This window comes from Silene latifolia, chromosome 5 (assembly GCF_048544455.1).
Source record: "Silene latifolia isolate original U9 population chromosome 5, ASM4854445v1, whole genome shotgun sequence".
NCBI classification, from domain to species: domain Eukaryota; kingdom Viridiplantae; phylum Streptophyta; class Magnoliopsida; order Caryophyllales; family Caryophyllaceae; genus Silene; species Silene latifolia.
In genome coordinates, this window is record NC_133530.1 from 6,928,318 (window position 1) to 6,941,705 (window position 13,388).

Here is a 13,388-nt window from a genome sequence, read left to right on the forward strand (position 1 = left end):
CGTCATCTGGTACCGCTTTCCCTCTTTCTCACTATCTTAATTATGCTAAGTTTTCTCCTAATCATAAAGCTTTTTTGTCGGCCGTGACTAAACACCACGAGCCTAATTTCTTTAAAGATGCAGTTAAGGTACCCGAATGGCGCCAAGCTATGAAGATTGAACTAGATGCCTTCGAGAAAAATAATACTTGGACTCTCGAAACTCTCCCTCCAAACAAGAAAGCAATCGGTTCCAAATGGGTCTACAAAATCAAGTATAATGCCGACGGGTCCATTGAAAGATACAAAGCTCGTCTCGTCGTCATGGGAAATAGACAAGTTGAAGGTGTGGACTACAATGAGACGTTTGCACCCACAGTCAAGCTTGTCACAGTTCGCACTTTGCTTGCCATCGCTGCCGCTAAACGCTGGGCTCTACACCAAATGGATGTTCACAATGCCTTCCTCCACGGTGACCTCCACGAAGAAGTCTATATGACACCACCTCCCGGTTTTCACCCTTCCACCGCAGGCCAAGTTTGTCGGCTCAGAAAGTCGCTCTATGGCCTTCGCCAAGCACCTCGATGTTGGTACGCTAAACTCGCTTCCGCTCTTGTCAAATATGGGTTTAAACAATGTCTATACGATCACTCATTATTTTCTATTTCTCGCCCCAACACTGAGGTTCACATACTAGTCTATGTCGATGACTTGGTCATCTGTGGGAACAACACTAGCTTTATTACCACCTTCAAAGAATATTTAAGTAAGTGCTTTCATATGAAAGATCTTGGGGCACTCAAATACTTTCTTGGCCTCGAAATAGCCCGTCATAGTTCCGGCATTTTTCTCTCACAAAGGAAATACGCCCTTGATATATTGACAGAAACAGGCCTACTGGGAGCTCAACCCACTCCCATACCGATGGAACAGAACCATCGGCTCGCTCTCTCAAAAGCTGAGTTTATGAATGATCCTCAACCATACCGCCGCCTAGTTGGCCGTCTCGTCTATCTTACTATTACACGACCCGAGTTAACATACTCGGTCCATATACTGGCCCAGTGATAATACCATATTTCATCGTATTTTAGTCCATACTTTATCTCTTATTTGATCAATTTAATAAATCGATTAAGTTTTATTTAGTCGTTTTAGAATAAAATAGAATATTAGTTACTGTATATTAATTAATGTCAGTTTATGTTACTTTTTGAAATTTTGATTTCGTTCTCATATTTTTTTATCGTGTAGGTACCGAGTTACTTGAGAACAAGTAGTTGAGACGGAATTAAATTGAGAAGTTGGAACTTGGGAAACGTCATTAAAGCAAAAGTCAAGCTTGTCATGTGCGTTTACCAAAATCACAAATACCACTTACTTTCTTCATTCGTCATTGTCAATTAACATTGACCAAAATGCAAAGCTTCATTGTCCAAGTACCAAATCCCTTAATTTACCATCGTCAAGCTCCATTAATACACCTTCATCACCATGACCCAACTCCCTTCTCCTCCATCATCAACGACCTGCTCGTTCCCCTGCTCACCCCCACTACTCCACCATCGCAACTCTTCAAATTCAGCTTTCATCACCATTAACAACCTCACTCACCTCCATTTTCGCGTGCCCCGAGCTCGTCCACCATACCAACAGCTCCCCTGCATCACCTCCTCATCAACCTCCATCACCGTTCTCTACCTATATCAACTCGACAACATCCGTCACCTCCACCACCATAATCCGCCATTTTCGACCTCCCTCCTTCATTCAACTGCAACTCCGGCCACCAACACCAATAACAACGGCATCAACAACCACAGCGGCAACGAATCCAGCAGCGGAATGAGGAATCCGACAGCAGCATTCAACTTGATATTATAATTGTATTCCCAGCCGGCTGCCCGTCTGCCGCCTACCCGGCTCGCAACACAATCGCATCAAAATTGCATCCCCAGCCGGGTCACCGACCGCCGACACCCCCACCGGCTGGGAGAACCATTATATTCACTTGAAAGTTCCAGGGAATTCCCAGACGGTCACTTGACCGGTGGCCGGTGGGCCGGCTCCCAACCCCTCTTTGCGTGTTTCCTTCTTTTCACTTCCTTTTTGTCCTTTTGTTTGAGAATGTGTCGTGCAGTTGGAAATTAGGGGGAGGATTATTATTTATTATTAATATTAGATATTAGACTAGGAGTATAAAAAGTCACATTACCACATTACACAACACACATTACTACTTTAGAAATTAGACTAAAAATTAGATTAGAAATTAGTCTCTCCTACTCTTTCAATATTTATAGAACCCTAAATATTTCCCTCTCAATATTTCTTCAATTAAATTTGTAATCATTCCTTAACTAGTTTAATCTATCTCTTGTTTATCCAAGTTCTTCATTCCATCAATTCAAGTTCCCATGTTATTGGTATAATTCTTTACTCTTATTTCTCTCTTTAATTTCAATTGTTTACATTTACTTTCTTCCTAGTTATATTTTAATTGTTTGTGTTTGAATTTCTCTTTTGGTTGCTAGATTATCATTTTCCTCTCTTATTTATCTTTTCCTTGTTCTCTTTTGTTGTTTTCACCCAAAGATTGAATCTTTGGGTTTGTTGTGTCAAAGATTGTGTCTTTTGGTTTAATCTCTTCCCATCTTAGCTTAATTTGTCTATTATCATAGTTTTATTTAATTATTGCATGATTAATTGTAGAATCCAATTTTACATCATGTTTACACTTAAAGAATCCTCCTTTATTGCTTGTCTTGCTAAATTAACCATGAATAGCGAGTAGTCTTTTCACTAGGGTGCGATTAGACCCTAACATGAGTAATTTATCTAATTGAGTTCATTAAATTAGTTGTTGAGGAGGGGTTGTTGGGTTTAACCAAAGGAATTGAATTGTTGTGTCTATTTGGGAGTAATTGTCGGTTTTGACCTTTGTCCATCAACGGGAGTTGGTTAGGTTGGGATTGATTACATTGCCCCTTTTTGGCCGTGTGCCGACTTGGGTTGAGCCCGGGAGGGAGAACCCAAGTGGGGTGCCTTTGTTTTTCGGTTTGAAGTTCACCTTCGGGAGAAGGGTAGGGATGACCGGGAGTTTATCGCGGGCTTAAGCCCTTGATCTTGATGAGAGGTGAGCGGAGTGGGCCCACTTTGGTGAGCCTTGAGTCTTGAGTCGGGGGAAATCGAGTCATGAGCCCGGGAGGGAGTTGATTCGGTATCACTAGTGTCCTACCATGAGCCCGGGAGGGAGTTGGTGGGCGAATTAGAGGCGTCTCCACCCAATACACTTCCCCCTTGACTACTAGTTGAAGGAACTCGTGATTAATTACGAATGTCGGTGGTTTAGTCGCGCCCTAGGTCCTTAATTAATTTGAGTAAATCGTATTTGTTAGCTTGCTTTCTCATTCTATAGTTTAATTAGTTTAATTTATTTCTTGTTATTTAGTTTAGTCCTTTAGATAATAATTCATCCTTGTTTTCTCCGACTTAGCTAAGCATAAGAATTTAGACAATTAATAGTCACCCATGCTCCTTGTGGTTCGACCTCGACTACCCTACTACATTAGTTGAGTAAATTGTTTGATTGGGGGAGTGCGACAAAACCCCACTATCACCCAGTTTATGCACGCCCCTACAACCGATCATTGGCAAGCTGCTCTAAAGGTTGTACGCTATATAAAGAACTCTCCGGGTCAAGGTATTTTACTTCGCTCCGACAGTAACCTATGCCTGAACGCTTATTGTGACGCCGACTACGCCACATGCCCAACAAGTCGTCGGTCTCTCTCGGCATATCTGGTATTCTTGGGCTCCTCCCCCATCTCTTGGAAGACCAAGAAACAAGCTACGGTCTCTCTATCATCCGCTGAATCCGAATACCGAGCTATGGCATTCACCGTCAAGGAACTAAAATGGCTCAAAGGTCTGCTCAACTCTCTCGGCATTCCCCATACTCAACCAATACAACTCAAATGTGATAACCAATCTGCTCTTTATATAGCCCGAAACCCCGTCTTCCACGAGCGCACCAAGCATATCGAAGTTGATTGTCACTTCATTCGCGATGAAATTCAAAACGGTGTTATTGCTCCAAGTTATGTCCATACCAAAGCCCAACTCGCGGACATTTTCACCAAAGCTCTAGGACGGGAATCATTTGACAACCTACTCTCCAAGTTGGGTGTCTCAAATCTACACACTCTAACTTGCGGGGGGTATTACGATAGACTAACCTGCTGCCCACAATCAAAGAGAGCCGTTGGCTCTATCATCCAAAGACAGCAACAAATAATCTACCTCCTCTGTTTTAGCAAGGAATTATTTTCCTTCCGTATATAGCGGATTCATTCGATTGTATATATAGCATTGTTTATACCTCTTGTAATACACAATTATCATTGAATATAATCTTTACTTTACAATTCATTCTCAATATCTCAGTTTAACAACGTAGATACTAGAGCTGTCAAGTCTGACCTGACACGAACCAGAATAAACTCGACCAGACAAAACTCGAGAATGTTGCAAACTGAAACTGACTCAATGACGACCGTAACCCGACCTGATTAAATTAATAACCCGACAATTATTAAGCTTAATATTGATGAATATAAAAGTGATTTAGTGTGTATATTGATACGTTTTGACATTCTAATATAGTGACAACAACAGCAACAACATCAGAGCCTTAATCCCAAAATGATTTGGGGTCGGCTGACATGAATCATCCTTTAGAACCATCCATAAGTGAAAATGTAATGGAAAGTCACGGTAAACTTACAGGTTTTAAAATCGAATTTCAGATTTCTTTTATAAAAACTTAAAATTTAAATCGAGAGAAAAGATTAAAACGATTTTGAAAACCGAAATAGAATTAAGGATACGAAATGCCTTAAAAGTGAACCAAGTAAAATATATAAGAAAGTGGTCTAATATAGTGACAAATAGATAATAAGTTATTTGAATGAAAATCATTTATGAATGAAATTGGTAAACAAATGACCCGGACAGACGAAGTAAATAGAGTAGTCATGCATGTAATCTACGTAGTGAAAGTAATGAAACGATAAGAAGAGTATCTGATTCTAGTGTACTACTCCTAAAGGCAAAAGTTTTGATTCTTAAAGACCTCGTCCATAAACTTCTTCCTCGTTCACGATTATTTACATTATTAGTGGAATAACGGTAGATAGAATAAAGAAACAACAAAGTGATCGAGCGTTGTGGGATAGCATTGATTCGCAACCTAATCTAAATATCTAATGAATCGTAATCAATGGTGCAGCGAGTAAGGTAAATAGACGCTTAGTAATTTTTGCTTTAAAACGAAGTATTTGTCTTAAATCTTGGGGGTTGCATCGACCTTTTTTTTTTAAAAAAGACTTTGTTCATCCGATTCAATAATGTCGAACAACGAACAATCTACATCAAACGCTAATTAACTACTTAATTTATTTCTCGTCTAATGTCTATTATTATTCATTGTACCATTTTCAATTGGTTCAACGAACTTGAAAAAATGTTTACAATCACTGGAAACAATCTGTGGATAATAAATCTGAAACTAAATATCCATATATTACCATATATGAGTTATTAATGTGTGCCTAAGGGCACACGTTAGAAAAACCCATATATTAAAAATGATATTATGAAACGCTAATTACAAACGATAATGAAGCTTATCGGCCTTGCATTCGGCCGCAGAAAACAAAGTCTTGGACAAAGACTCAAGTTCGACTCCCTTGAAATCAAACGGACAAGAATGCAACTCAGGATACCTATGAGACCCACAGTACACTTCTCCGCACCTGCACTCGAAACCCGTCAGCCCAACCCGTTTCTTGCAACAACCACACCTCTTCTTCATCTTCTTATTCATCTGAGTCTCACTCCCACTTTCGACAGCGACCTTAGTGACGATGTCGTCTTTGCTGTTATTATTTGTACGAGTAGTAGTAGTAGTACGAGTTTGTTGTTGTTGTAAGGCAGCTTGCTTGAGGGAATCTTTGTAACACTTAGAACAAAGATTGTTTTGGGTCGGATTCCCATAGAATCCGCATCCATTTGCACATAGAGCTGGATCATTCATGTTGCTCATCTTCTCCTTTGTTTTCTATTAAGTCGCTCGAAAAAAGTCTCTTTTGTATTAGGATGCCAATTTACGAAGACAGCGTATGCTTTGTTATTCTTAGTAATAATTTTGGTGTTAGATGGGGTTGTGACTTGTGTGTATATATAGATGTGCAATTTTTTTTCTTTGATTTCAAGTAAATTTCCTAATTCCATCTTGCCTAGGAAAGATTATGATTTAGGCTACATATTAGAAGTTTCTAGAACTTTAGTATTGAAAAAAAAATAAAGTTAATAGAATTTGCCTTATTTTTGTCTATTTCCTTATTTTTGTCTATTTCTTTATGATTACGCATTTAAGGTAGTATCTCAAAACTTATAGTTTTTGAGCATATACATATTTTTTCTGAGCATATTACCATTTATAAATATAGTTTTGAGCAATATTATATTTTTTTAGTGTAATGTTTTAGTAAATGTGCTCAAAAACTATATACTAAAACAGAACTCGAAAACTTTAAAATAAAACTCAGAAAATAAACAAAAAAAGGTACTACCTCAGATGTATAGTCTATGAACTGGAATAGTAGTTATTTTGAAGTTGTTAAATAGAAATAGTAACGGGCATAGAGTATAACGTATGTTAACATATAACGATTTTTCTAACATGTGTCATAGGGGGGCACGCATTAAAAAAACAAAATGGGAAGTTCTATGCCAAGTGTTCTTGGAAGTTAACCCCGCCCATTAAACTTTATCGGACTTGGATTAATTGATGGTAGTCGGATCAACTTTTAAGTTTCGGCCGATGGTGTTTCGTTGGACCTAATACTATCGGGTTTGAATCTGAATCTACAAATTCTAGAGTTGTCGAATATGAATGCGGCCGGGTGCTGTCATGAATCTTGATATGGATCTAGCCGTATACTCTGCATTGACGAGATCAAGGATAATGTGCGGATTCAATCCTTAACGGCATGTTCCACAACTTCAGCCAACAGGCAACTACGCAAGAAGGCGGAAAAAGGAGAGGAAAAAAAAAATAAGCAAAGTCAATTCATTAAAAAAAAATATATCATGTATAAACGGTGGCGCATGCGCATCAGAGACATCTCCCTGTATACTATGGACAGGAGTAATAATTTACAAAAAAGTTTTACAGTGGTAAGTATCAAGGGATCAGATTTCACATTCATAAGGAACTTCGTCGCAAGTGTCCGACGGTCACAATTTCAGGATGTCGGACCCAGCTACCATGTCTTATCACAGCCAAAGTCGAGTTGAAAGTAACAAATCTTACAATTTGGTATTTTTAACACCTTCAAATTCACGTCTAATGGTTTCAAGCATAAGCTCATTCCATGTATCAATGGGACCCGGCATACACCAATGCAAGCAATCTTGCGGTGGTGGCCTCCCGTTTGGACCCCGCTTTGTGACCTTATTTGGGTTTGTGCTTCGGTATGGACCTGGATGACCATCATGCCGATACCCAAAAGCCTCGGTGATGTCCATCAACTTCAATTTGGATTGGTTTGTCTTCTTTTTTACGGCCTGGTGAAAACCCGACAGCTGTTTCTCGTGCATGATCTTAGTGTATTGAGGCTCCATCAATTGACCAGGCAGAATAGGCCTATCTTTCCCTGTGCACGACCCACCCGTATTCCACGCACCATGTTCATAATGATCGTTAGTGGACGGGTGATATTGCGAGCTGTTTTTTGCCCAAACCATTGAACTAATAACTCAAACAAAGATTTGCGTATTATAAGGGAAGTTAGAAGAAGAGAACGGTTATGGTTTAAAGCCAAAGTATTTACAAAAATGGTGTTCATTTCAAACTATTTACAAGAAATGGGTCCACGTCATCAATGGACGAATTTCGCACGACATAACAATATATCGTGGTTGATAGCAGGGGACTTCAACGAAACAAGATCGTTAGATGAGCGACATGGAGGGGATAGTAACATGGCAAGGAGGTGTGATAATTTCAATAATTGGATAGAGAATTATGACCTTATTAAACAAGCCTTTACGGGGGCATCTCATACATGGGCTCGAGGTACCTCCGTTGAAACTCGTCACAACCTTGAATCCTACCTCATACCACACTCTCATTCTTTCCCTAAAAATTTCATAAGAAACGACATTGGTTTAGATCTATTGTCCTATTGATATTCATCTTATTGCAAGTTTGTAAGTATTAAAGTCGTCCTTGGTTTTTTCTCCACAAAAATATTTTTTTTTATTCCATTTCCAAAAATAAGCGCTTCAGATTATTGTTACTGGACTCACTCAAGAAATGGAGAACACTACGTTAAACAGGGGTACAGTATCGCAAATCATAGGCTCATTGAAGAGAAAGGGAACTGAAAAGGATAAAACAAGACTTTTTTACGGGGGAAGAATGTTTATAAAAAAGAGTTTATGGCACTTTAAGGGTCCTTCGAAATGGAAGATATTGATTTGGAAAATTATGACTGACACACTACCTGTGGGAGCGGAAATACAAAAGAGGAACATTGCAGGTCAGTTTCATTGTCGGTTTTGCGAAGATGAAGGAAGCATTGAAACCACTGACCATTTGTTCAGAGATTGTCCTATATCTTCTAGATTATGGAAAGCATCATCACTAGGAATAAACACCTATAATGATAGGTGTGTGACGGTTATGCAGTGGATTGTCAATTGGCTTCACTACTTTTCTGGGCACAAGGACAATGATTTCTTGGTTTTTTCCTTCATTTGCTTAGTACAGGCAATTTGGATAGCAAGAAATAAAATTATCTTCAATGGTGAGCAGGTCAGTATTATTGGGATTATTAAAATGTATGAATCAGAGCTGGGCGCTTCTCTTGATGCTCTCAATTCTGTAATGGATTCGACTCGGTCATTACGTTATCTGGATAATGACAATGAGCGTATTATTACAAGAATAAAAAAGGGAGAGTGGAACAAATTTTTTGGGGATTCGTCCAATTGTGAAGCAAGATTCATCTGTGTCGACGCTGCTTGGAAAGATGACCTCTTAACTGGAATTGGATGGAGTGTCTCTTCTTTAGATAGTTTTTCTTCTGAAAGTTTCGTTGGAAATAGATTTCACTACTCTACACTAGTAGAATCAGCGGAGTAAGTAGAGGCAATTGGCATTAGGCAAACCCTTATTTGGGCGAAGGAATCGGGCTTTCTTCATCTGGTTGTTTCTTCGGATTGTCTACAAGTCATCTTGCAGATCTTTGGGGTCGTTTCAAGAAGTCACTGCTGTAATGCTGTTATCTTGGATATTTTAGACTTATGCCCGTTTTTTTCGTTGTATAAGCTTTCGTTGGATAAAATTATGTTCACGTCATTTTAAACAAATATTAATTGATTTGAAACATAAAGTATATTGAAATAATATAATTTGAGAACTTATTGTTGATTGTTGTATTATTCGAATAAATTTTATTTTGATTAATATATTTCACCAGTCACAAATTTATTTATAAAACGTTGATCATGAATCATTAATTATCACTTATTAATTTTAATTGAATTGTTATATATTTTATTTTAAAACATTGAAGTTAAACCTAAAAAAAAAATTGAGAAAAAATTATTTATAAGAGAAAATATTGAAGGTGATATATGAATTATATTATTTTTCTTCAATTATAATCATAAAATTTTAGAACAAGCCGCGCGAAGCGCGGGATACTACCTAGTATATATATAAAACTGGGTTGAAACACTGTGGATGCGCCACGTGTCAACCCAGCCTTAAATACACGTATTAATTACAGCTGAAATTAAATAAAAACATAATAAATGCGGTATAAATCTCAGCAAAGTATTAATTATAGTTTAATAAATTTTATCATAAATTTATATTAAATAATTACGGTGATTTGATTCAAAATTTACTAAAAAAATATTTTGATAAAAAATCTAAAATGTAAATAATTAATTACGTTCATTGTGAAAAATGTTTTCAATTGAGTATAATTTTCATTATATTTATTGAAATATTTATTTTGATATTTAAAGATGATTAAAGTGAGTGTCTCACAATGTTTTACATTTACGTAAAAAAATATTTTGAGAAAGTTATAAAACTTAGACTATTAAATCCATTAAGAAAAATATATTTGGAAGAGTCATTGTATATATTAAAAACACAACTTTAAAAAAACTACTAAGAGATAAGTTCTTATAGTTTGAGAATGGAAAAAATTATATTGGGCAAATTGAATACATATGAGATTTTGATAGGTTTCAATAGTGTGATAACGAATATGTGTACGAGTGTGTATGTAAATAGTGATTGCGAGTACATTTGAATAATCAAAACAAAAGTAATGATTATTAAGTAATATAATATTATAAATGACATGAAAAAATAGAAAACACGTTACATTTTTTTGATATCTTTAATTAAATATGTATAAGTCAAATATAAAATATCGATTATGACTAATCAAATACTCCGTATTACTTTTAGTTAAATATTTTATATGTCTTTGAAGTTAAACATCAAAAAATAATATCTGAGAAAGTTCAACCTATTATATTTACATGTAATAACCTCTTAAACATCATTATATATAATTGTTTAAAAAAACAAAAGGTGCAAATTTCTCATAGATATGTTTGACACATATCACATGCAAGACACAATCAAAACATTTGAATAAGTTGAGTTTGAACTCTATATGTTTGATAGATAAATGTCACATGTTATACACAAAAAATTAAAAATTACAAAAAATTATGTTCACATCATTTTGAATAAATATTAATTAATTTGAGACATAAAGTATCGTGAAATGATATAATTTGAGAACTTATTGTTGATTGTTGTATTATTCGAATAAATTTTATTTTGATTAATATGATATTTTACCAGTCACAAATTTCTTTATAAAACGTTGATCATGCATAATTAATTATCATTTATTAGTTTTAATTAAAACTCTTATGTATTTTATATTAAAACATTGAAGTTAAACCTAAAAATATTAAATTTGAGAAAAAAATATTTATAAGAGAAAATATTGAAGGTCATATATGAATTATATAATTTTTCATCAATTATAATCATAAAATATTAAAACAGGCTGCGCGAAGCGCGGGATACTACCTAGTTGATTCAATATTGTGGAGTTCGTGACAAAAACTTCGCTACTCGTAAATTTTAAGAACATTTGAAAATTTTAAGAACATTTGAATACTCGATATATCATGTCATTGTACATTTGAAATTGTCTCGGTATACCGTATACGAAAATTGAAAATTTCCTCACTCCCCTGCCCTCTCGGTATACCGTATGCGTACTAAGAAATTGTCTTCGTCTAGTGGCACATGAACGTGTCGCTATTCGTAAATTTTAAGTACATTTGAATATTCGATATATCATGTCATTGTACATTTGAAATTGTCTCGGTATACCGTATACGAAAATTGAAAATTTCCTCACTCCCCTGCCCTCTCGGTATACCGTATGCGTACTAAGAAATTGTCTTCGTCTAGTGGCACATGAACGTGTCGCTATTCGTAAATTTTAAGTACATTTGAATATTCGATATATCATGTCATTGTACATTTGAAATTGTCTCGGTATACCGTATACGAAAATTGAAAATTTCCTCACTCCCCTGCCCTCTCGGTATACCGTATGCGTACTAAGAAATTGTCTTCGTCTAGTGGCACATAAACATGTCGCTATTCGTAAATTTTAAGTACATTTGAATACTCGATATATCATGTCATTGTACATTTGAAATTGTCTCAGTATACCGTATACGAAAATTGAAAATTTCCTCACTCCCCCGCCCTCTCGGTATACCGTGTACGTACTAAGAATTTGTCTTCGTCTAGTGGCACATAAAGGTGTCACTATTCGTAAATTTTAAGTATATTTGAATCCTCGATATATCATGTAATTATAAATTTGAAATTGTCTCGGTATACCGTATTCAAAAATTGAAAATTTCCTCACTTTTCCGCCCTCTCGGTATACCGTATAGGTACTTAGAAATTGTCTTCCTCTAGTGGCACACAAACTCGGCCATGTAATGGTGGGCCATGAAGAATAAAACAACGAGACCAAATCACCCATGACGAGCAATGGGAGTGGCGATGTGGGTGCACGAGTATTTTTGGTAGTTGTTTAGGCCTGTAGGATGAAGTTGCAAAGATAACCCGAACCGATATGAAAAGGCTGATCCGATTGACCCGAACTATATTACCCGACTATGATCCGAAATTCAAATTGCCCCGACCTAGCCCGAAGATGACCTGAGCTTTCTCTACTCATAAGTCGTAATTGACTTGACCCGAAAATGACCCGTAATAGACCAACGCATGTGGGTGGGGACCATTATATTTCCTCAAAATATCAAAATAATTTTCGATTTTTTTAATAATTATAACTCATTTCTCTCTTCTAACCTTAATAATCGTGGATAAAGCAATTGTAAACACTATTGATCGGGACGGATGGAGTAACATATTTAATATTAGTATTTTAATCATATTCAAAGCTTATATTAACTACATCGAAAATTATAAAAATTAAATTAGTTTGATAATTATTTTAATATTAAAAGCTTATAAAATCGAAAATAATATTAATTTTTATATTTTATTTGTAATTTAAATTACTCAAAATAATAATTTCTTGATTACTATTTCAAATATAATGTATAAAATATTACGAATTAATATTTTAATAAAACAAATTATTTATCTTTGAAACAAGTGGTTATACTGTTTAGGTCAATTCGGGTTTGGGTAGGCATGATTGCACGTCGATATTTTCGGGTCTTAACATTGAAAAACAGGTCATTTCGAGTAAGATTTTGATAGGTTTAAGTGTTAATGTGTCATCTGAGTTTTGTTTTTGTTGTTGCACACTGAATCACAAATGGGTCAACCTGGTCAGGTTTGGTTGAGTCAATTTAGGGAGGTCATTTTGATTTTGGAAGAATATGGGCCAGATCGGTCAGATCGAGCAAATTCAGGTTCGGATCATTTCCGGATCTATTACTATCAACTTATCAAGTTCTGTGGCTAATGGATAATTTGCAATAATAGAAATTTTGGGTCGGGTCATATTTATGCTGATCAATTCGGGCTCTAGATCATGATTGGTCCTCAGTTTGGATGTCGAATCAGGTTGTTGGGACCCGGTCTATTTTGTTAGATCTATCGCACACGCATGTGCCTATGTAATACGCGTATACGACGGTTCTATTAAAAGAGCTAAAGTTCAACAACTAATTCCATCACACAATTCATCACACAAATCTTCAATTTCTCGTACGCCAAAAAATAAAAAACAGACGAAA

General features: G+C 36.1%; 1 protein-coding gene across 1 annotated transcript; it reads right to left on the reverse strand.

The window, feature by feature from the left end:
- Nucleotides 1-5,646: 5,646 nt before the first annotated feature.
- Nucleotides 5,647-6,075, reverse strand: LOC141654742 (zinc finger A20 and AN1 domain-containing stress-associated protein 1-like). Its single transcript, XM_074461859.1, has one exon. It carries the CDS (start codon nt 6,073-6,075, stop codon nt 5,647-5,649), a length of 429 nt encoding a protein of 142 aa, XP_074317960.1.
- Between the last annotated feature and the right edge of the window lie 7,313 nt (nt 6,076-13,388).